At 59.2% G+C, this 22,795-nt stretch overlaps 2 protein-coding genes across 4 annotated transcripts in view; one reads left to right on the forward strand and one right to left on the reverse strand.

The window, feature by feature from the left end:
• The first annotated feature begins 1,587 nt into the window (after positions 1 to 1,587).
• SLC25A47 (solute carrier family 25 member 47) lies at positions 1,588 to 6,931 on the forward strand. Its single transcript, XM_059373971.1, has 6 exons — positions 1,588 to 1,698; positions 3,502 to 3,545; positions 3,848 to 3,919; positions 4,627 to 4,809; positions 5,480 to 5,792; positions 6,073 to 6,931. Exons 1-6 carry the CDS (start codon positions 1,671 to 1,673, stop codon positions 6,351 to 6,353), a joined length of 921 nt encoding a protein of 306 aa, XP_059229954.1. The 5' UTR covers positions 1,588 to 1,670; the 3' UTR covers positions 6,354 to 6,931.
• A 2,560-nt stretch (positions 6,932 to 9,491) lies between these two features.
• The window catches only part of WARS1 (tryptophanyl-tRNA synthetase 1), a 29,184-nt gene continuing 15,880 nt past the window's right edge, over positions 9,492 to 22,795 (reverse strand). For 2 of the 3 annotated variants that reach the window (XM_059373985.1, XM_059373986.1), the window contains exons 5-12: positions 22,336 to 22,455; positions 21,651 to 21,833; positions 16,834 to 16,934; positions 15,034 to 15,146; positions 14,658 to 14,831; positions 11,560 to 11,700; positions 10,553 to 10,710; positions 9,492 to 9,769 (exon numbers count right to left, since the gene is read on the reverse strand). In XM_059373985.1, coding sequence (XP_059229968.1) covers positions 9,748 to 9,769; positions 10,553 to 10,710; positions 11,560 to 11,700; positions 14,658 to 14,831; positions 15,034 to 15,146; positions 16,834 to 16,934; positions 21,651 to 21,833; positions 22,336 to 22,455 — 1,012 coding nt within the window. In that variant the 3' untranslated portion in view covers positions 9,492 to 9,747. Of the gene's footprint in view, positions 10,711 to 11,559; positions 11,701 to 14,657; positions 14,832 to 15,033; positions 15,147 to 16,833; positions 16,935 to 21,650; positions 21,834 to 22,335; positions 22,456 to 22,795 lie in introns of all 3 variants that reach the window. The other variant, XM_059373987.1, reaches the window with a different exon arrangement.

A 22,795-nucleotide genomic window follows, 5' to 3' on the forward strand; every position in this document is an offset into this window, starting at 1 on the left:
TCAGAGTTGGGCTTTGAATGCTAACAGCCCGGGTAGGACGCCTGAGTGGCTGAGCTGGTGAGCCGTCGGCCTTCGGGTCAGGTCTTGATCTGGGATCGAGTCTCGCATCGGGCTCCCTGCTCAGCCCAGAGCCTGCGTGTCCCTCTGCCTGCTGTGTTTGTGCTCTCTCTCTCTCTCTCACTCTTTCAGTCTGATAAATAAATAAAATCTTTGAATGCAAACAGCCTGGATCCCAAGCAATGGTGAGGCTGGGCATCCACACACAACTTGTGTGGATTCCATCCTGCCCTTTGCCCTCTGACATGGCGGGCGCCACTGCCAGCCTGACCCCCTTCACCCTGCAGTGGCCAGGCAGGCAGGGATGGGGCTGTCCCTCCATCAGCACCCAGCCTGTTCAAGGCCGGCCTGCGTCCACCCGTCAGAACACAAGAAAACAGGCAGACACACAGTCCCTGACCCGAGGGCCACCCAGACGAGGTGGTCTGAACCCTGGATCCCTCCACTCTGGTCCTGCCAGCTTTCTGGCCAGCAGGACACTCACTCTGTGTGGCCCTGGGCACGTGCACAGTCTCCTTAAGCCTGAGGGCCCTCGCGGCCACCTCACAGTGTTGCCGTATGGCTCATATGGGAGAATGTGCTGAGCCCCCGGGAGGGCCCACTGGGTGACAGCCATGGGGACCAAGCTCATGGGCATCAGGGCCTGGCCCTCGGCATCAGAGAGGGGCTGGGCATTCCAGAGTGTCTGGCGATCACATCTGGCCCTGCCACCTGCATGGCCTTGGACAAATTCCCTTTCTGGGCCTCAGTGGTTCCATCTGTAAAATGGGGACCATCAGCAACCCCCCACCCCGCCTTCAGGAGCGCCCTGGCTTTGTGAGAGGCCCGGTCAGCAACGTGGCCACATCCCTAGCAGTGGGTCCTGTAGGGCTTGGGGCCCTCAGGGCTTGGTCAGTGCTGAGTGCTGGGGGCTGAGCAGAGGCAGAGCCAGTGGGGCCGGGAGAACAGGAAACAGATGTGGGCGCACACGGACAGCGTGGGGTCAAGGCAGTGTGAAGGGCGTGGAGCAGACACCAGCTGGGACCCATGTTTGCTTGTGGTGGGGAAAGGGGGGGCTCGTGCGGGCTTCCCGGGCTCGCCCCCACTCCCTCCTGCCCACCGGAGCCTCCTGAGGACGGCTGGTCCTTCTCAGGGCAGCCCCAGCTCCGATGGTGTCTGCTGAGTGAGTAGGATGGAGCTCCGAGGGCTGCTGCGGAGGCCCAAAGACCCCGTGAAGGCCCGAACTTGGGCTTGGAGGGACAGGGGCACCACAGCCCCATCCTCGGACCTCCCTGGAGGTGTCTGCACCTGGCCCCGGGGCCCAGCCCTGCAGGCAGTGTGGACAGTGAGCCTTGCCACCTCCTGACCCCTGGGTCCCCAGGGCACTGGGACAAGCGTCCTCTGGGGGGGGGGGTGTGGGAGGGAGTTCAGCTGCCCAGTGCCTGAGTTTGGGCATTGACCCGCGGGCCTCTGCCTTCGAGGCCACTGGTCAGCAGGCTCCCTCTCTTGTCCCTCCCCCAGCCCCGGCTATTTAAGGCCGGCCAGCAGCTGGCGAGTTGGTCGAGGCCACCCCGGTGGCGGCAGACCGCTGTCAGGCAGGCAGACGCAGAGCCTCTCCCAGCACAGCGCTGTCAATGGATTTTGTGGCTGGAGCCATCGGAGGTAATGGACATGGAGGGGCTTGGGGGGGCGGGGGACCAGGAGGCATGGGGAAGTGCTGGGCCTTGGCAGTAGACCCTCCCGTGGCAGTGGAGGTGGGGTGTCAGGGGCTCCGGAAGTGGTTGCGCCCTGGTGTGGGCCAAACGTGCTGGGTGGCGGCACAGGGGGAGGTGAGTCTGCACAGCCGGACCCTCTCAGCCTGCGGCCCTCAGGCGGGGATGGGGGTGCGCAGAGGATGGTCTCAGAGGGAGGCAGGGAGGAGTGGGGGCGGGGAAGGCTCCCAGCTGTGGGAAGGAACCGTGGGGGGGGGCGGGAGGGGGACAGTGAGGATAAACTGGCCTGGATCCGGAAATGCAGACTGCAGGGGGTGGGCCGGGAGGGGGAGAGGCCCTGCGGGAGCCCTGGCCATACCCGCAGGCTGGTGTGCGCGCTGTCCCCGCCTATTGGCCTCCCAAACTATTTTCCCTTCTGGGGAAATGGCTGGTTACAAAAGACAGATCCAGGGAGATAACAGCCCGTTGGGAAACCGGTGGGGGACGGTGTTCCCCCACCCCCGACCCTCCCTCCTGCAGGCTGGAGCCTATTTTGGGCGAGGCACCCTTGGCCAAACAGCAAGGGTACTGGTCGATACTTCTGGGAATGGTGTGGGATGTCCTCCTCCCTCAGGTGGGGAGGGCAGTGCTGACCCAGGACAGGCTGGAGCCCCGGGTCTCTGGGGACATTTCTGAGGTGTGACTCTGTGCTGGGCCCAAGACCAGCTGCCTCCCTGCACGTTAGCCCCTAAGAAGGGGGCTCAGAGAAGGAAGGGGCTTGACTTGGCGAAGATCGCAAGGCCAAGAATGGCTCTCGAAGACCTGGGTCTTGTCCCTGTGGAGGACAGACATGGTACGCGTGGGACAGCAGCAGAACCACGTGATCGGGGCTGTGATCAATATGTTTAATGGCACAGAGGCAGCCCAGATTCAGGGGTCAGGGAGGGCTCCAGAGAGGAGGTGAAGCTGTGGCAGGGCTTTGACGAGTGAGTAGGAGTTCGGTGGGGTCTCTGCGAGAGTCCAGGAGGATAATTCTAATCAAGTCATTCAGTCAGTCCTTTGATCATTTCCTCACACTCCTCCATTCGTGCACACATATTGAGTCTTGGAATGCCTACTAAATAGGGCAGAGCCCCCAAGTGCCTTGTTCTCAGGTGGCCCTCACCACCCTTTGCCCCCAGGGTATGTAACCTCAGGGCTCTGTGGGTCTCTGGCTTCCCCATGGCAGTGCTGGGGGCTTGGACATTGAGGTTCTGGTGGAAAGAGAAAGGATGGTGGCACCTGGCCCTTGGCAGGGGGAGGGCCCTGGTCTAGAAAGCCTCGCGTCCCACTCTGTTCCACGCAGACTTGTGGTTTCAGGCGTTCCTTCGCAGAGCCCTGGGTGACCTGGGATTCCCTACCTCCTGGCCTTTGTAGGGTCTGTGCCCTTCTTCTGCATACACAGCCCACAGGTGAAGCACAGACAGACCCTTCAAGGCTTGAGGACAAGAGCTGCCTGGCTTGGAGACAGGGCCCGGCAGGTGTCGAAATGCATCCCTGGCTGTTGGAATGAGGCATCGCCGGGCCAAGACAGGGAAGGAGAAATTGCTGGCAGAGTGGCTGAGCCTCAGTTGCCTTCTCTGCATCCGTGTGCTTAGAGCTGATGAGACACAGTGTGGACGGGGAGCGTGTGTCCAGGCTCGGCGGGAGCTGGTCGGGGCTCACCCTACTTCCTTCCATGAGACAAGGTCGGGCTGTTCCTGCTGCTCACCCGGTCCCTCTGATTTCCTTCCAGGTGTCTGCGGTGTTGCTGTGGGCTACCCCCTGGACACGGTGAAGGTATGGCAATGGCCGGCCTCCACCGCCCACCCTAAGGCCCCTGGCTGGGGTCAGGCTGCCTCCCAGTCTCCTGCACCCATCCGGGGCCAGGAGACCTTTCTGGCCAGCTGATCAGACTGGCCGTCCCCACGCTCCTCGGGACTCCGTCGGCCCCTCTTCTCCCCTGTGCGTCAGGGTTCTTGTCTCACGAAGGCTCCCGGTCCTTGCTCTGCCCGAGGTGCGCCAACACGCCTCTGACAATCAAGGCATTGGCTTGTCCCCTCCCCCAGGCCTACTGACCTTGCTGTCTGCTTCTCTCGCAGGTCAAGATCCAGACAGAGCCCAGGTACAGCGGCATCTGGCACTGCGTCTGGGACACGTATCGCCACGAGCGGGTAGGCCGGGGCCCGAGGTAATGGGCAAGAGGATGCGGCCCCAGGCCTGCCACACCCAGTGAGCCAGCCCTGTCCGAGCTCAGCTGTCACCTTCCAAATGGGAGGGATTGTACCAAGCTGCTGGGTTTCTCTGAGGTTGAGAGCCAAGTGTCCAGCACAAAGGTGTCCAAAATGAGGTCCTGCCTTCAAGAGAGGGTCCACGGGTGGCATCTGGGGCCTTGGGGGTCAGGGAGGGACCCCGAGTGTTTGTATTTCTGTCTCCTCCAGGCTGGGCACTCCTTGAACGCCATGGTGGGTGACACTGTTAGTTGTGCCATGTCCAGTTCAGAGCCCAGTCCAGAGGAGGGACTCAGGGATACTTAGCAACGTGAACTTGGGGCTTGATGCGGGCCAGGGGTGAATGGATGAGAAAAGAGCAACCGTAAAGCACGCTATTCAACAGCATCATCATTATCAAATAGCTGTCTTGGTCCAGCCTGGCCATCTGACTCTTCAGTCCCTCACATCACCTGGAGAGTCGGGGGTTACGATTGCCAGTTTAGGTCACAGAGCCTTGGCTGTGAGACGGGCCTGAGGTCCCATGGTCAGGGAGGCCAGGGCAGGGCTGAGACACGGCCCACTTGGCCTGGGCCCCCCGGGGTGGCCCTCTTCCTGGCTGGGCCTCTGGCCTGACCAGAGCCCTCGGGTCCGGTCTGTCTGCCCACCAGGTGTGGGGCTTCTACCGAGGCCTCTCGCTGCCCGTGTGCACCGTGTCCCTGGTCTCGTCCGTGTCTTTTGGCACCTACCGCCACTGCCTGGCACGCATCTGCCGCTTTCGCTATGGCAGCCCTGACGCCAAGCCCGCCAAGACTGACGTCACGCTGTCCGGATTTGCCTCTGGCCTGGTCCGCGTGAGTGGGGTGGGGGGCGGGGCCCCTCAGGACTGCCGGGTCTGGCGAGGCTGAGACAGCCGCCCGGGAGGTCACCCAGCCCCGCAGCGGGGGGAAACCCAGGCTTGGGGCAGGGCAGAGACTGGAGGGGGGGGGGGGGGGGGGGGGGGGGGGCCCAGCTGATACTCATTAGCTCGGCGACCTTGGGCGACTTTGGGCGTGCCAGGGAGCCTCTCTGAGCTTCTGCCTGCCTCTTCGCCAGTAAGAGGTGCGGTGAAGCTCCAGTAAGGTTCTCAGTAAGGTTCTCAGTGGAGAGCCCCCAGGACGGAGTCAGGTATGAGGACCCACAGAGTGGCAGCCAGTATCGTTAGTAATATGTCACTCACTCATTTCATACGGTACCAAGTACTGTAGTCTTCTGACACGACTTCTGCTAATTACATGGTACACGGATGTGCTTCGCCTGTTAACTACGTGATAGATACTCCACGAACCCGAGTCACAGGCATCTACCCAACACCTCTTGCGTGTCGGGCCGCTCTGAGCCAGAAGCGGAGCTTTGAACCCCATGGCACCGGGCCCGGTGGGCCAGCCCTGGAGGGGCCCCTGGGGATGTTGCCGTGGGGGCACGAAGCCAGCGGGGTGCAGGCAGCGTGGCCAGCGCCTCCTGACCCGCCTCCTTCCACGGCAGGTGTTCCTGACCTCGCCCACAGAGGTGGCCAAGGTCCTCCTACAGACGCAGACGCAGACGCAGCAGCGGCGCCCTTCGGCCTCATGGCCCTCGGCTGCGCCCCCGCTGTGTCCCGCGCCCCCTGCCGGTTCCGGGCCCAAGTACCGGGGGCCACTGCACTGTCTGGCCACGGTGGCCCGCGAGGAGGGGCTGCGGGGTCTCTACAAGGGCAGCTCGGCCCTGCTCTTTCGCGACGGCCACTCCTTCGCCACTTACTTCTTATCTTACACCATCCTCTGTGAGCAGCTCACGCCCGCTGGCCACAGCCAGCCAGGTGAGGGGGCCCGGGGCCTGGCAGGTGGGGTGGGGCCCAGCACAGTGGGCCGTGGAGCTGGGGGAGGTGGTATGGATGCGCTCGGGCCAAACACGGGTGCTGCGGAGCTCCCCCACCGGGGGTTGGGAATGTCCGTGTCCTCCACCCCAGGAGTGGGATAGACCTGTCATGTGGCTTCACATGTCGGGGGCGTGAACCCTGAGCTCCATTCTGGGAACCCCACCCCATGTGTCCGGCCGGCTGGCAGGGTGTTGAGGTGGTCACGGCTCTCTCCCTACAGATGTGTTGGGTGTGCTGGTGGCCGGGGGCTGTGCTGGGGTCCTGGCCTGGGCTGTGGCCACCCCCATGGATGTGATCAAGTCACGCCTACAGGCGGACGGGCAGGGCCAGAGGCGCTACCGTGGCCTTCTGCACTGCGTGGTGACCAGCGTGCGCGAGGAGGGGCCTCGGGTCCTCTTCAAGGGGCTGACGCTCAACTGCTGTCGTGCCTTCCCCGTCAACATGGTGGTCTTTGTTGCCTACGAAGCCGTGCTGCGGCTCATCCGGGGCCTGTCAGTGTAGCCAGTCCCAATGCCCCTGGGGCCGACCCGCCGCAGCTTCCTGAGGTCCTGGGGGCTGGAGGAGGCGCTGGAGAGTCTTGGGGTCTGGGCCCACGGAGCCGCCGCCCAGGACAGCCTGAGCCTCCCTGGAGCCCGAGTTGCTGTGCTTGGGGCTACAGGACCACAGGGAGTCTGAGGGGCCCATCTGCCAGCAGCCTGGGGTTGGTGTGAGGGTCATATGGCCAGGGAGGAGTGGGCCTCTTGGATGAGGACATCCGTCCCATGGAGTCGCTGGAGCACGTCGTCGGAGTTCCAGCTTCCTGGTCACCCCTCCCAGCCGCCCGTGTCTTCGGAGCATCCCTGTGCCTCCATCCAGTCCTCTGCTGTCCCCTGGCTGCCCTTCCCGCGGGGCCCCCACGCAGCTCTCCTTGGCTGTTTGGTGAGCTCTAGGGCACCTGCCCGCGTGCTCCCCACAAGGGGCTGCTCAGAGAGGGCACTGACCAGACGGCCACAGCCAGACCTGCTCCCGCACCCTTGCCCTCTGGGAGATCCCGGAGACTGAGCAGGGAGCTGTTGATAATAAAACGTCTTTGGGCCTGCTCGGTGCTGCTGCTCCGTGGTCTGTGGGGTGGGCGATCTGCTTGTCCTCAGAGGCCCAGCCCTCCGGACCTGTATGGCCAGTGTTCCCACTACGCGGATGGGCACACTGAGGCCAGCACTCTGGTTGGCTCCACTCCCTTGGCCTTCGGGGCGCTGAGCCCAGCCACGGGAGGCCACTCAGCCTTCAGCGTGAGGTTTGCTCTCCTCACTACTCCCACCCCAAACCCACCCCCTTTTGACCCCTCTGCTGCCTGGATAATTGGCTGTGAGCCACCTTTCCACACGGGCCCGGAGGAGGGGTCAGGGAGGGGGTGGCAGGTCCTACATGGGTCATCACAACAATCGGACACCGCGGAGCAAACAGCTTAGAGAGGGAGCTGGGCCTGCCCACCGTGGCAGGGGTGGGGGCAGACTCGCGCCCGCATTTCTGGAATCCTCCTGTCTGCAATGCAGCTTCCAGTCACGAGGGGCTATCAGGGCTCAGGTAAAGCCGGCCAACACCTGCCTCGCCTCGATTATCCTCACTCACAGAACCTAGCCTTGACCATGTCTTTGGACCGAAGGACCTCTTTCCCAGTTCCCCTCCTGTCCCGGTCCGCTTCCGTCATACTGCCCCAAGCATTTGCTTACACCCAGTGCTCTCCGCCACCAACACCCTTTCTCCAGGCATCACCTCCTTCAGAAAGCTCTCCCAGCCCGACCACTGGGCTGCTTTTTAGGCTCCCACGTGGTCCTGGCTCCTTGGTCACTCATCTGCCCTCACCCCACACCCTGCTCGACCCATGTCTGACTCGGACTCTGTCCAGCACAGGGTCTGGAGCACAGTAGGTGCTCACGGTAGGTCCAGCACGGTAGGTCCACACGGTAGGTGTGGAATGAGGAAGTCTGGCCCTGGATTCCAGGAAGTTCATCCGGCTTTGAGTGAAAGATCCTGGCGTTCTAGCCAGGTGCTGGGAAAAGGGTACCTACCAACTGACAAAAGGTCGATAATTCATCAAAACCCTGACCCCACGTCCGCTTCTGGCAAGAAGACCTCTAGTACCCGTTTGCTCTAGCCTGGAAAGAATTACTGGCGGTACTCCAGGCTCCGCAGTCTGCCAGTCACCAGGGGGTAGTGCCGGACGGGGTCACTGAGCCGCCGACCCCACCCCGTTAGCGAATTGGCTTGGCAGGAAGGCCTGGTCGCAGGTCCTCATGCTCTCTAGGTGACAAGGCCCTGTGCAGAGCTGACCCAGCCCCTTCTTTTAGAAACGGAGACGAGAAGGTGGGCCCCGCTGGGTCTTCCCATTAACTGTGGTCACCTTAACGAAGTTTGGGCTGCGCCTGAAATTTCAAGTGTGAGACCAAGGGTGGTGTCCCCAGGGCTCCCACAGTGGACCGGAAAATTGTGCGCCTCTGGGAAGGGCCAAGGCGCACAGAACTCCCTGGGAGAGCTCATCTATCAGATGTCCGAGAGCCTCCTTCCTTGTTCTCGTCCTGCACTGTGAGCTCCCTGCTCCCCACCATGCCCTAGCCCCAGCCCCAGCTCAGCTGCAATCCCAGGCTGGCGGAACTCCTCTGGCAGGAGTCCCCACACCATGGGGGCTTCGACCTGACCTCCTGCCAGCAACTGCTGGGCTGTTGCACCTGTCTGTCCTAACCCAGGGGGTCCCCTTAGAACCTGCTTTTTTAGAAAACTGTGGCAGTGGGAGGAGCTGTGGCCCTTGCCAGCAATGACAAGATATAGGTCACCTGACCTCTACCCCAGGGCATGGTCTCAAGACCCCAGCATGAGGTATGGTGTGGTGGGGGTCCCCACAGGTAAGGTGGCCTGCCCAAGGTCATGCAGCCTGTGCAGGGAGAGGCAGCCCGATGGTAACGTGCTCTCCTACCCTCGTTTTATCCATTCAGTGCACCTGTGACATAGGTGCAACTGAGCGGCAAGACATAACTCAGCCATGGAGGGCCGCAGCCAGCCAGGTGAGGGAGCTGGGGGCGCTGGCCAGGGCTGGTGTGGAGGCCAGGGAAGGACCCTCGGCACACTCATTTGTGCAACAGGCCCTCTGTGTGTGTGGACACAGCAAGTAAGAAGCAGGACAGGCCTGCCTGTCACAAACTCAGTGGGTGGCCTTGGACAAGCCACACTGCCTCTCTCAAGTGTCAGTGTCCCCACCTGGAAGTGAGCCTGGGCAGGCAGAGGGAGCCCGGGGCGCCATCCCTGCCAGGGCTGAGGCAGACAGGCGGCTCCCGCACCAGCCACACTGCCCAGCCCATGGCCGTGCCCCGAGACATCCCTGCTGGGTGGCTGCAGGCGTCCCATGAGCTGTGACAGCCAGCAGCTGGGCACTTGCCAAGGGCTAGAAGGCAGACAGGCTACCTCCCAGCAGATTCCTGGGAGCCTGCACCTCGGGGCCACGGGGGCTTCCAGGCTGTGTATCCACTTCATGTCCCCTCTGGGTAACCCTGTGGACCCAAGGGCCACCCTTGGAGCAGCTGCCGCACTTGGCAGCAGCCCCGCCCTGGGCCCGAAGCAGGCTTGGTCCCTCTTTGAAGCCCAGACAGACAAGAGCACAGCGACACAGGCAGGACCGAAGGAAGTTTATTCACGCCAATGAGCGGCATGAGGGAGTGGACCCCGTATCTCCAGAAAGCACAAGACCCCTCAAGCCTGGGCCTTCCCTGAGACAGGTCTTCTGCTTTTCCAAACTACACAGGGTGCACGGTTTACCAAGCCTCCCAGGGACAGGCCGCTTGGGGCCTGGAGGGCTGCCGCGCACTTTCTAGCTACGTCCACCTGGCCCGGGGCACTGCTCTGTGCAGAAAGACTTCCACGCCAGTCAAGTGTCAAAACAAAAGCATCTGCAAAGACAACAGAGCCCTCAGCATCTGGCACGACCAGCACGAAGCAGCCCTTGGCTTTCAGGGCGAGTGTCAGGGATTGCTTGGTGGACGGAGTGTTAGCACATCAGGGAAAAGCACGATTCCTGGAGCGGGTGCATGCACGGTCTGGAGTGTGGTAGGGGAACTGGAGTCTCGCCCACAGAAGACTCAATTCAATAAAGCCCGGCCAACTTGGGCCAATATTCAACGTGGAAAGCAGCTTTCAAGCTGGGAGCTCTTGTAGCCAAACGTCTCGCAAAGCTTTCAGTCGGCAAGTCTTCTTCTAAATTCCCTTGGGCACGGCCTGAATTACACCTGTGCCCACTGCACTGCCGCTCGTAGACTTTTCAAAGCACACTTTAATTGATGCTAATGCGTTTTGATTCAGGGATGCAGACAGACACCACGCTCCTTCACAGAGCAGGTCTGAAGAGTGTGTGGCGACCAGCAGCTGTCCTATGGACCTGACAGGCTGGCCTGTGGACACGAAGCCAAAGGTCCCACATGGGGGTCTGCTCTGCGGGAGAGACTCCAGCTGGACTGACCATGGGACGTTAGCCGGCACCCAGTGACCCCAAGGGTTTGGCCCACGAGACAGAAAGGAGAACGTCATGGGAAAAAAACGGCACGGACACACACAGGGCTTCCAGACACCATCCAGTAATTACCGTGTGACAGAGCCTATGGGTAGTGCTGATTTGATTGGGCTGGAATTACTGGTAAATTACATCTCTCTATAAGCACATATAAAAGGAGTGTTACTGAAAGTCGTAGGACAGCTTCCGGGGAGTCATGAACTCTCTCACGATCTCGTCCGTGACCCCCTTGCGCCTGGCCTGGTGCTCGGCGATCAAGGGCTGCAGAACCTCTATGAGCGTCTTCTTGAGCTCGCCAGTGAGCATGTCGCCGCTGGTGTAGTCCTGCCCGGAAGGAGACAGACCACAGTGACAGGCGGCTCACGCGCCTGGGCCCCCGCCTCCTCTGGGCGCCAGCCCAGCCCGCAGCACCCGCGCAGAGCCTGGCACAGGGGTGATGCCCGGAAGTGAAAAGATGTGCACCTTCCCTGGTGCTCTTCTCCAAATGCCGGGTCCTGCCTGCCGCGCAGCCCCGCGTCGCCGCCCCCGCCCTCTCTGCCAGTCGGAGCTCCACGCGCGCCAGCCGGCCGGCAGCTCCCTCTCGGCCTCCCGCTCCTGTGGCTCCGACACAGCGTCCCCTGTGCTGTGCCGTCTGCTCTGCACTGTTCGCTACAACCAGTTTCAACGTGTTTGCGCGCAGAGTCCTCAGTCAGGATCAGCTCCGTGGGAAGGTTCCGAGGACCGGAAACCCGAGGAAAGGCTACACGTACTGTTTGGCCTCCTCCTACCCCTCACCCAACTGCTGCCGAGAGTCCACACCAGGACCCTCACCTCCCCTGGGCGAGCCTCGGGGCCCTGCCCGCACCACAGCCACGCATGGCCACGCTGACTCAGTGCGGGCGGTGTCAGAACTGAGATTCTGTCCTGTTGGAGTTCCCTAGTCCGCGGTGTCCAGCCAGGGAGACCACTGTGAGTGGCAACCACAGCCTGTGCGTTGCTTTGTGTACTGTCACCGGGCTTCCTGGCACGTGGCCAAGGGCAGACATACCTCCTCACTTTTCACCTCGTCTCAGCTGAGGGTCTGTTGCCAAGGCCGAGCCCAGAGGCTCCGACCACCCTAAGCTCAGCTGCCAGACCGCCCCGTCCCCCATGTCCTCCACGAGAGAGGCTGGACCCTGCGGCCTCCGGCCTCACCTTCCTGATCTGCTCGAGCTTGTCATCGTCCTCGAGGAAGAAGGTCAGGTACATGAAGGACACGTCCACGTCACAGTTGCCTCCGAACTGCCTGTGCTCCTCGACGGTGTCTCTGCCTCCAGAAAACGCATGCTTGTTGACCTGCGGCGGCAAGAGCACAGAGATGCAGGGGCCGGGCCGCTGCGCGTGGAAGTCGGCTGGGAGCCGAGGGTGCAAGTCGGGCCAGAGGCTGCTTCTGCCCCGTCAGGTCTCTGCGCAGGAGGCTGGGGCTCACAGTCGGGAGGAGGAGCCCCGTAAACTGCTCCTGCCTGCCTGGTGAGTCCGGGTCCGTGCCAATGTGGCCAACTGAAGGGGGGCGGGGAGGTTGGCTCTGGACCCCCACCCCCACGACAGACAGAACAGAGCTGGAATGTGGGTGAAGCATCCTCCAGGGATGGACGGACACAAGGTCCTTCGGGTAAGACAGACAACCTGGGAACGGGGCTGCTGCCTTCGGCGGTGCGGGCGGGAGGACGGGAGCCCCCAGAAAGGGGCTCGAAAGGGAGAGCAGAGCCCAGGAGACGCGCAGAGGGCGCCAGGCCCGCAGGCACCCCACCCGAAGCATGCAGTCCCCAGAGCTGAGTAAAGACTCAGAAACTAGCACAGTGGTTTTGGAATCACTGAAGATCGTCTTGGGGGAAATCAGGGCCAAGAAGCCAGAGAAGGAAAGCCAAAAAGGGACAAAGTCTCAACTTTCTTCCCATGAGCACATGAGAGACCCACCATGTACAAATGTCACCCTATTTTTCTTTCCTGGGGAAAAGGGTGGGTAGAGCTGGCGGTGCCCATGTGGAGAAGCTTACTCCCCCTCCCAGGACCACCCAGCAATTACTGGCGGGCTGCGCCGGGACCCTGGGCAGGCAGCAGGCGGACGCCGGGGCAGAGGCCGTCAGGTGGCAGGGGGTGGCACCTGCTCTTGCCCCGGCACAGGGGAAGCGTGAATGGCTGCATGCTGGGCGCGGGCAGAGTAAGACAACGACCCATTCATTCTTCCCTCTCCTTCACAAAACAAGAGAGCAAGCTGCAGAACAAAATCAACGTAAACAAACTGCACCAACCATGCAACGACAAAACAAACAAGAAGAGAAAGCACCAGGACGGGGTTCTCCTGAGCTCTGGTACCCTGGGCAGGCCTGCACAAGCCTTTTCCTGTGCTCAGACTCGCAGGCCAAGCCAGGTTGCTGCTGGGCCTCAGGGAAGACAGTCTTGAGAACAGAGCTTCCCACGCTCCCAGGGCTGGTTTAAAGGCTATCCAAGGGGGGCTCCTGGGTGGCTCAGTGGGTTAAGCCTCTGCCTTCAGCTTAGGTCATGATCCCAGGGTCCTTGAGATCAGTACAGCCACTCCCGCTTCACAGATGTCTCACCTGGACACCAAGGTCACTCGCCAATGGCAGTGCACAGACAACCTGGGGTTCCTGACTCTAGGCCACGGGAGGGCCCATGCAATGGGGGAGCTGGGGTCCGGTCCTAACCCCCCCACTCCCCAGCTGAGTGGAGGTAGGAAACTGCCTGGTCCCTCTGAGTCTTGATGTCCTTGCTTACAAGACGAACATGGCCTGCCGGTGGTTGGTAGGAATCAGTGAGATGACACAGGCGAGCACGTGGCAGTGCCCAGTACGGCTGCTGCTGCTGTTTGCAGGAGGCCTGGGGCAGATGCCCCGTGCCGGCTGGTGTGAGGTGGATTCTGGACTGGAAGGTGGGCGTGGGGACTGACCCTGTCCTGCCACACAGGCTGCTCACAACTCTTGTGGCCTCTGCAGCTGTGTGCTTCCTGACCTCACGCTACTGCCGGCCCACCCTCGGGGCCTTTGCTCATCCCTAAATGAATGAAAAATAATTTGGTCCCAAAAATGACCTCCTTAAAACAACTAAAAAACCAAAGTGCCTCCCCTCTTGGACAGAAGAGGAACACCCTCCTCGCCTCCCGCCCCCGCGTGTGGACTCCAGGCTTTGGAAGGTCCAGCCAGTAGAGAAAGGGCAGGAACAAGCCCCGAACATAGCAGCTTCTACGAGAGGGCGGCGGAGTCGGCGGGGCTGTTTCCTGGAAGAGGCTCGGGACAGGATGGGTCCCCTCGCTGTCCGCTAGGACCCGCCTAGGACGCCGGAAGGGCCAGCACCAGTGGAGGGTTGCATCACACACCTCAGATACAGATTTAGTCACTCCTGCTGTGAAGTTCCCACCCACAAACACACACTAGATTCCAAATAAAATGTCAGTAGCTTCATGGGACAGGGAAGGGGGTTGTACCTGTACTGGCAGTTCAGACCCTGCGAGCAGCAAAAGCAGGGCCCTGGGAAACAAAAAAGCTCAAATAGGTTCCTAACTCTCATTTCTTTGGTGACCTGACAAAAATGTGCTGACTGCCCGATGCATGCTGGGACGGCCACGACTGTCCTGATGAAGGACCCCCACCCATTCCCAGTCTCTGTGGGAACATGTGCCCCTAAGCCCCACCTTGGCCAGGGTGGTCATCTTCTCTGGCCCTCATCCCTCTAAAGGTGCTCCCCACTGTCTCCCCATGAGAAATCAAGCCAGAAAACATAAAGCACCCGGTCCATCTGCTGGACTACGGCTGCTGCTTGGAAATGTAGTGGAATACGTTCCATCATTAAATAAACTGCCATGGGACATCCGGGTGGCTTTGTCACTTAAGCGTCTGCCTTGGCTCAGGTCATGATCTCAGGGTCCTGGGATGGAGCCTGCTTCTCCCTCTCTCTGTGTCACTCCTCCCACTCATGCTCTCTCTCGCTCTCTTTCAAATAAATAAAATCCTAAAAAAAGAAAACTGCCAGGACTTTGCTTCCAGAGTAGAGCACTGGTGAGAAAAGCAGAGAAGAAAAAACCAAAATTTTGCCTAAATGAAAGGACAAAGTCAAGTTCACCTGGTGTCTGGGCGCAGGGACAGGCCGCCTGGAGTTCGCAGGCAGTGGCTGTAACTGACCTTGGACCCCAGCGCCGTGGCAGAGGACGCTGGAAGGACAGTCACATGATGCCTGTGCGTCTTACGCACACCTACTCTGTGTACGCGGGTTGCCCCTCCGGACCGGACAGTGCTCACCTTGGTCTTGATCTGCTTGGCGGTGTCCGTGAGGAAGATGGAGGAGTTGGGGTCACTGGCGCTCATCTTGGTCTGGGCCCCCTGCAGAGCGGGGAAGAAGGTGGAGTGCAGCAGGGCTGGTTTAGGGTAGCCGATCCTGGGGGCGACGTCTCTTGTCATCCTGAAGTATGGATCCTGTGGGGGGAGAGGGGACTGAGGACAGCCGGCAGAAACAGGCCGGCTGTCAGCCTGGGAGTACGTCCGCGGCCTCCGTGGGAAGCTCCCAGCTCCCAGGCAGCTTACAGGATTGCCCCCCGCCCAGCACCTTTTAAAACCTCCTTTCCCATCAAGGAGTGCAGCACCCCGGACCGATGGACGCCTCGCCCCGCCTGCTGACCTGGTCGATGGCACAGGGGATGAGGCACTGGATGTCCGTCCTGTCTCGGAAGATCTGAGGGAAGGAGTTGCTGAAGGAGGGGGCAGCCTGGATGGCAGGAAAGCTGATCTTCCCTGAAAAGCATAAACGAAGTATTTTTACACAGGATGTCGACTCCTGTTCTGGTTAATTCACCCAGCAAAAGGGATGAACACGAACAGGCGTCCTCCCCTTTAGAGAAGCAACCATCACTCAAGAGAATCTGAAACCACAGAACAGTAGGGAAGAGAGATGATCTCCAGTCCCACGGTGGATCGATCTCCGTTTTCTCGGCTTCCCTCTGCATTTCTGTGGTGACTGCACGCTATACTTTTCCCTCACTTGGGTGGTTGCTACGTGTTTCTGTCCCGTAAACGTGGCAGGGAGTGTTTCGCCCGTCTCTACCCATAGGCACATAGGTTGTTCCTCACCTATGATCGTATAAATTCTGGTACCTGGAACCCCGAACTGTTCTCAGTACTTTGGACGTTGCTGTCACGATTACTGCTGCTATTTACTCAGACCTGTACAAGGGGTCCAAGGGCACCGACCTTCATGCGACCTCTGACGAACGGTGCTGGGCCAGCCCCTGCCATCCGTGCAACATGGCACACTCATGCTGCCACCACCACCAGCGCCCCGCTCACACACAGAGCAGCGGTGGCCATTCCCTGTGTGTGGGTGCCAGGCTGTGCTCGGGGCCAACCCCAGGCCTGTCTGCTGCTCCCAACTCTACGAAAAAGTACCGTATGGCTCCCATCTTACAGCCACGGACTTTCAGGCTCAGACTGCTGACACAGCCGGCCGCAGCTAATACACCACAAGCAGGCGGCTGGGCCAGGATTCAAACCCGGGTGCTTCGCAGCACAGTGTGCAACTAGGCATAGGTCTGTCTCTCGTTTGCCCAGGGCCGCCTTCCCTGAGACATCTTCCCAGGAAATGCTGGCCTTCCAAGGATAAAAACCCTTTCAAAAGCACAGGGTTTATGCCCCAATTGTCAGGAATTCATCTCACTGAAACATTCAAGGGTCTTGCTCATGTGAAAAGACTCCCAGTGAGGCCTCTCCATGGCATTTCTGCACTTGTCCCTGAAGGTCCCCTCGCCGCCAGGGCCCCAGGCGGTGTCCCCTCCCAGTGGGGCAAACTCTCCCACGCGGCACCCACACGCACACTCGGGGATGCTGTCCCGGGCTCGCGGCTGCTCGGCCTGGAGCCGGGTTGCAGAAACAAAACACGGAAGAGGATCAGGAGACCCACAAGTCTCAGGGATCAATTCTTAGCTTTGGGAGCTAAGGGTCTAGAAGGAGAAGGCTGATGTGTCTGACAGGCACGGAAGTACACGGAAAGGGACACGAGTGTGTGTGCAGGGGGCCGAGCCGTAGAAGGACAGTGAGGGCGGGCAGGGTGGGCACCACAGGGCTTCCGGCCACGTCCCTCCTCTTATGGGGGAAACGGAGGCTCTGGCCTCTACTAGAGGCGCCTGCATGGGCTGGGACTCCGCAAGCAGGCAGAGGAGCTCTAGTCATCCCCACCCGTCTCCTCCTTTCTTCCAAGCCTCTTAGTGGGTGACTGAGGGGTGACAGATGGTCCCCGGAAGTGCAGCACAAGGCCTGGAAATGGGGCTGCAGGCATTGCTCCAGCTCCTCCGGTTCCTGGCAAAGACCTGCCCGTGGGGTTGCTGTGGGGAGGCGAGGGGCGAGGGATGCCACCTGACAGGCCGCTGGGCCCCGGGGCAGACGCTGGTGCTTCACCCCGGGACGCAGGCCACGGCGAGCTCCTTACCGATGGAGTCACTGTCGGTGAAACCAAAAATGCCTTTCACTTGGTTGAAGGTAACGTGCTTCTGAATCTTCACCACGTTCTTGTAGAAGCCCGGGCTCATCCTGCAGACAAATGGGATCAAACCGCAGGCTCAGAGGGTGGCTTCCCGCCGAGGCCGAAGCAGTGGATGGTGAAACCTGAGCGTGCACGTGTGGGCCGAGGACACGGACCGGGCAGGAAGGTGCCCAGAAGGCATCTTGAGGGAGAGAGAGCTACTGCAGGCCAAGCGGAGCTGCCAGGGAGGTGTGGAAACCAGTGTGAGACCGACGTCGGATGCCGGGCCGATGAGGCAAGAACACGCTCGGACTCAGGGACGGACGGGGAGCATTTAAGCTCCGCCTGAAGGGGCGCCTGGGTGGCTCAGTGGGTTAGGGCCTCTGCCTTCGGCTCAGGTCATGATCCCAGAGTCCTGGGATCGAGCCCCACATTGGGCTCTCTGCTTGGCAGAGAGCCTGCTTCCTCCTCTCTCTCTGCCTGCCTCTCTGCCTACTTGTGATCTCTGTCTGTCAAATAAATAAATAAACAAAATCTTAAAAAAATAAAAAATAAAAAAAAAAATAAACTCTGCCCGAAAAGAAACCTAAAACCACCCAACAACATAAAAACTCTGTCAACGGTCAGGTATGCTGCAGAGCTTCCAGTCTGGGAGCCCCAAGGGAGTCTTCGCGTGAGACCGACTCTGTTCTGTGTTGTGCTGCTAGAGAGTATCTGCAGAGAAACCAATACGTCCAGTTACCACGGCCCTGTCCACCATCGGCAGCCATGCTGTCCGGGCAGGCTGACCCCGTGCCCAGCCACAGGGCTGGGCCACTGTGGCTGGTTCAAGCAACCGGACGCTCTCTCCTGGATGGTGAGGGATGTGGGTATGAGGCCTGGAGCTGTGGCAGCCATTCTGTTGCCAGAAGGACCTAGGCTAAGGATGAAGCAAATACAGGGCAGCGCAGAACCCAGAGGAACTTCTTACACATGCTCAGCAGCTCTACTCTCCACCCAACCAGGTGTCAGGCCCCACAAAGGAAGGGGAAAAGTGGCTTACTATGTGTTTGCATCCCGTGGCAGGAGCCGTGCTAAGTGCTGGACACAAGTTAACACCTCTCAACTCCCCCTTTGACGTAGCAGCCTCGCCTCCACTTTCCAGGGAAAGGCTGAAGCTCTGAGAGGTTTAGGATCAGGGCACATACCCAGCGAGTACACGAGCTGGGATCCAAACCCAGGCTTGTCTGGCCACAATGCCTATGCTTCTCTCACATCTCACAGTTTTGAAAGGTGAAGACTTTTGCCCCTGGATGGAGACTCCTGAATGTCTTTGGACAGACAGCGGGGTGTGGGGCTGGGGTATCAGAATCCAGAGGCACCGGCTGCCTGGGGCTGGGTCAGCCACGAGGCAGGGAGAACCGTAAAGGCAAAGGCTTCACACCGTGGTCTGTGCGGAGTGGGGCGGAGTCCCACTTGGGAGGGAGAGAGGGACTTTCACTTAGCAGCCTGCTCAGTTTTGGCCCAGGGCACTGGTCGGGGGCGGGGGTGGGCTGTGTTAGAGAGAGAGGGAAGACACACCGGGAACCTTGCCATAAGCGAAGTGCTCCCAACACGGGTGCTCCCCGCAAAGATGCCTGCTTTGTGGTCCTGCTGACACAGTTACTATTTCCTGTCGGAGGGGTCCTGGGAGACTGCAGGAGGCCCCACACTGCTTACACCTGGTGAGGACAAGCAGCCATCTGCCACCCAGGGGAGAGGGCCATGGCAAACGCTCTGTGCATCCTCAGGGAGAGGCAACGGCAAATTCTGGCAAATCAGCCAGTGGCCAACCTTCCTCCAGCCGCGGTCACACTGCACAAGACGGCCTCCAGTCCCCACGGGAGGGAGAGTCTACAGCACCCCAGTGACAGGACTGCAGCCCTGTGGTGTCTGAGCAGCATTTCTGAGTAAGACAGCCCTGACCTTTCTTGGAAGGGGAGTTCCTTCTCTGCCAGCCAGTGCTCGTGCCGTGCAGGCTGGAGGCTGTGAGTGCATCCAGGAGGGGCATTGGTTCCCTGCGCGCCCGGTGACCTTACACAGGGAACCAAGGACAGGGTTTTAAAGCTGAATGTGATTTGAGATCGTATGTTTGCCAAGCACTCACCAGCTACTGCTCGAAGGCCACATTATGTGTAGTACCTCATCAAGTCCTCATGACTCTGTTACAGGCACCAGGACCTCCTGACCGCAGGGTGAACCCCCCTTGCTTTGTCCTCACGGCACTCATTATCACCTGGTTGTCACCTGTTAACTGCCTGCTCCCGCCACGAGTAGCTAACCGGACACAGTTGCAGGATGATGGCCTCGCCAGCAGCGGTGTTCCTGGCACCAGTGTGGCCTACTGACTGTATGAATGAGCAGGCTGAGCCGTCCCTCAGGGCTCCTGGCAGGAAGGGCTCTCTGGGCCCACACTCAGGGCCAGAGATGTGTGTGGGGACAGGGTGTCTGGAGCCAGCTGGCCTGCTCTGGGCTTCTTGGCCTGCAGGGCCCTCACCACTCTGCTCCTGCCCAAAGACAGGGTGGAAGCTGGCCTGGTTGTAGTTCCAGCTCCTGAAGACCAGGAAGGAGCTTTGTTAAATCAAAGCTCTGGATTTTGAGTTAAATTTCAAGATAAAAAAGAAGCTCAACTGTTAAAAACAAAAACCAAAAACCTCTTGAAGGGAATAAGATGTTTTAAAGCAGGATTTAACTTTTAAAACTTCCCTCTTGACCTTAGGTTCAACCTAAGAGCTCTTTCTGGGAAGAGGCAGCAGAGACCCTTCGGTTCACGGTTGTCTGGGCTTTCGTCTCCACTCGGAGCTCAGCAAGGGAGAGAAGCTCCTGCTGAGCAAAGAGGACGCACAGGGCGGTCAGCGGAGAGGCAGGCCGCGCAAGTTGCTGCAGGCCCCATGTTCTCTCAGGATTTGCTGGGAGCATGCTGGGTCGTGGGGCGGACCCTCGCGAGCACCATTCTGGCGTCACCGCTCGGTCATCGCTGTGGATACAGGGGGTGTTCGTTTCACCCCACCAGTCCCTTCAGCTCAGCGAGGCAGGCACTCCGCTCGGCTCACTGCTGGGTTCCCAGGGCCCCGGAGGACCCGGCCGCAGAGAGCTCTCCATGACTGTTGGTCTTACTGACCCAGTGGAACAGGGCCACCCCTGACCCCGAGGATGACAGAAGTGGGAGGGGGTGGGGAGTGACACAACCATCTGTGCTTTACGGGGAGCGCTGGCTGGTGGGGGACCGAGGCTGTGAGGGGCTGCCATGGGAGGCAAGAGGTGGCACCAGAGGACACGGTGACTGGGCAGTTGCCAGCTCGGCCCGGCCCTGAAAAGAGCAGCAGGACCCAGGGTGTGGCTATGTGCTCGAGCAGGCGAATCAAGAATTCTTAAGGGGAGCACCTGGGTGGCTCAGTGGGTTAAGCCTCTGCCTTTGGCTCAGGTCATGATCTCAGGGTCCTGGGATCGAGCCCCCGCTCGGGCTCTCTCCTCAGCGGGGAGCCTGCTTCCCCCTCTCTTTCTCTCTGCCTGCCTCTCTGCCTACTTGTGATCTCTCTCTCTCTCTGTGTCAAATAAATAAATTAAAAAAAAAAAAAAAAAAGAATTCTTAAGGAATGAGGGGCGAGAGAGAAAATAAAGCACCATGAAAATGACACCAGCGATCACATCTAGGGTCTCATGTAACCCTACTTCGTGGACCAGGCTTGCTGCGACTCATGAGCTCTAAAGAGAGGTGACAGGGCTCGACCTGGGTCTGTTTCCCTCCTTCAAAGATCATGTCTCCTCAAGGACACAATGCCTCTATGCCCAGAGAGAAGGGATTTAAAAAATCTCACAGGTAAAATGAGAAAGTTAGGAACTCAGGTACTAGTTGGTGGAAAGGCCAGACCTCTTACGAAGGCAGCTATTTCTGTGGCTAGAAGCCACCCTCGGAGGCAGTCCTGTAGCCGGACAAGTTTGGGGGAAATGGTAGTGAGCAAGTTCCTCGCGCTCCGTGCGAACCCCGCCCGACCCAGCTTCTACAGCACTCCGTCCTGGCCTGGTAGTGAGCCTGCCGGATACGGCCACACCCCTCCCCAAGGACAAGTGCCTGGGGGCGGAGTGGGGGGGGCACTGCCTCTCAGGTGCTCAGAAAGTACCTGCCCAGCAGAACGTATTCTTATTGGGACACTTGACAGAGTCTTGTTTTTCTAACACAGTTCTTGGCAATTATCTGGGATGAAGACCTTGGAAATTTCAATTCAGGGTCGCCTGGGTGGCTCAGTGGGTTAAGCATCTGCCTTCGGCTCAGGTCATGATCCCAGGGTCCTGGGATTGAGTCCCACATTGGGCTCCCTGCTTCTCCCTCTACCTGTGCTCCCCCTGCTCACGCTTGCTCGCTATTTCTCTGACAAATAAATAAAATCTTAAAAAAAAAGTTTCGAGGATTTTCTGGATGTGTATTTTAGCTATGGAGTGGCTGACTTAAAGAACTGGACTGTGAGGGGACCGTGCACCAGCGAATCTTTTCTCTGTGAGGAAAAAGGGACGCCGAGAAAGAGAAAGACCCTCACTGGCCGATTGACCGTCCTTGGAGAGAAACTACAATTCTGTCTCAAGCTGGGGATGGAAACCTCAGCTGGTGAACGAGAGCAAGAAACCACATCCTAACGTTTCATAAAGGAGGGAAAACATTCCCCAGATCTTAGGACCATTTCAGACGTGTCTGACTCTGCCGTGGCCGCGAGGAGCTGCTTCTGCATCCGCTTCTCTCTCCAGAAGGCAGCCGGGCACTCTCTCCTTACCCCATGTAGTCCAGGTCAGAGAAGATGAAAGTCTTGTTGATGTCAAAGCCGCAGGCAATGATGTCCTTGGCGTTCTCCACGGCGTAGCCGTAGGCCTGGTCCAGGGTCAGGTCTTTCCACAGGTACTTCTCGTCATCCGTCATCTGGATGACCAAGGGCACGTTGAACACATCCTGCAGCCACCTACGAGACACATGGGAAGAAGGTTGCCACCTCGTTTCCCCGGTGTGCGTCTGAAATCGCAGTTCCTACTGAGAGTGTACGTAAAACTTTCTTGTCTACACAGTCACATAGTCTTACGTTGTGGAGCTGGACTACTACATTTACTTAACGTGGAAGGGCCTGCGCTCAGCTCTGTGCCAGCTGCTTTATGCTGGTCACAATTTTAGGAGGTGTTACCACCCCCTCCTGCAGATGTGGAAACGAAGGCTCAGGGAAGTGACTGCTACGGTCACAGGGACAGGGACAGGTGGAGATGGGCTGGCTGACTCCAAAGCTGGGCTTGCTCCATGACGCCACACTTTCTAACGTGACAGCGGGACCAGAGTCACCAAGTCACAATAGCACCCATCCCCTCGCACCTTAACGACACAGACGAGATCTGTCTTGTCATCTAACATGGTCTGTGAGTACCATTCCAGATTCACTAATAAAAGGGACAAAAGGCATACGGTTCAATACTTACTTTGTGAAGATAAACGGGATGAGATGACCTACATGCATTGCTTCAGAAGAGGGGCCCCTGCCCGTGTACAGATAAAATGGCTTCTTATTCTCGTAGGCATCAAGAATCTGGTTCATATCTCTAAAGGAAAGAGGAGAAAAGGAAATGGTGTGACTTTTCTGAGAAACACTAAGGCGCTAATGCTTGGCAAAGACGGAGAAAACACGACACCGTGATAAGTAGCCCTTGCTGCCTGTCTTAGAAAATTGGCAGGAAACATCTACTGACATGATGTGTTTCTCCTGTGATTGTTTAAAAAGTGTAAGACACGCAGGTCTGGAATAAAAGCGGGATATGGCTGGGCAGCTAACGGAATTCCTCTGTAAACTTCGAATACCAACGTCCACACACCATCTTCTTTACGCCCGTTCCTGGGAATGACACCAAGCCGACACTACACAATCCTTATCAGAACCCCCAG

This window comes from Mustela nigripes, chromosome 13 (genome assembly GCF_022355385.1).
Source record: "Mustela nigripes isolate SB6536 chromosome 13, MUSNIG.SB6536, whole genome shotgun sequence".
Taxonomy (NCBI): domain Eukaryota; kingdom Metazoa; phylum Chordata; class Mammalia; order Carnivora; family Mustelidae; genus Mustela; species Mustela nigripes.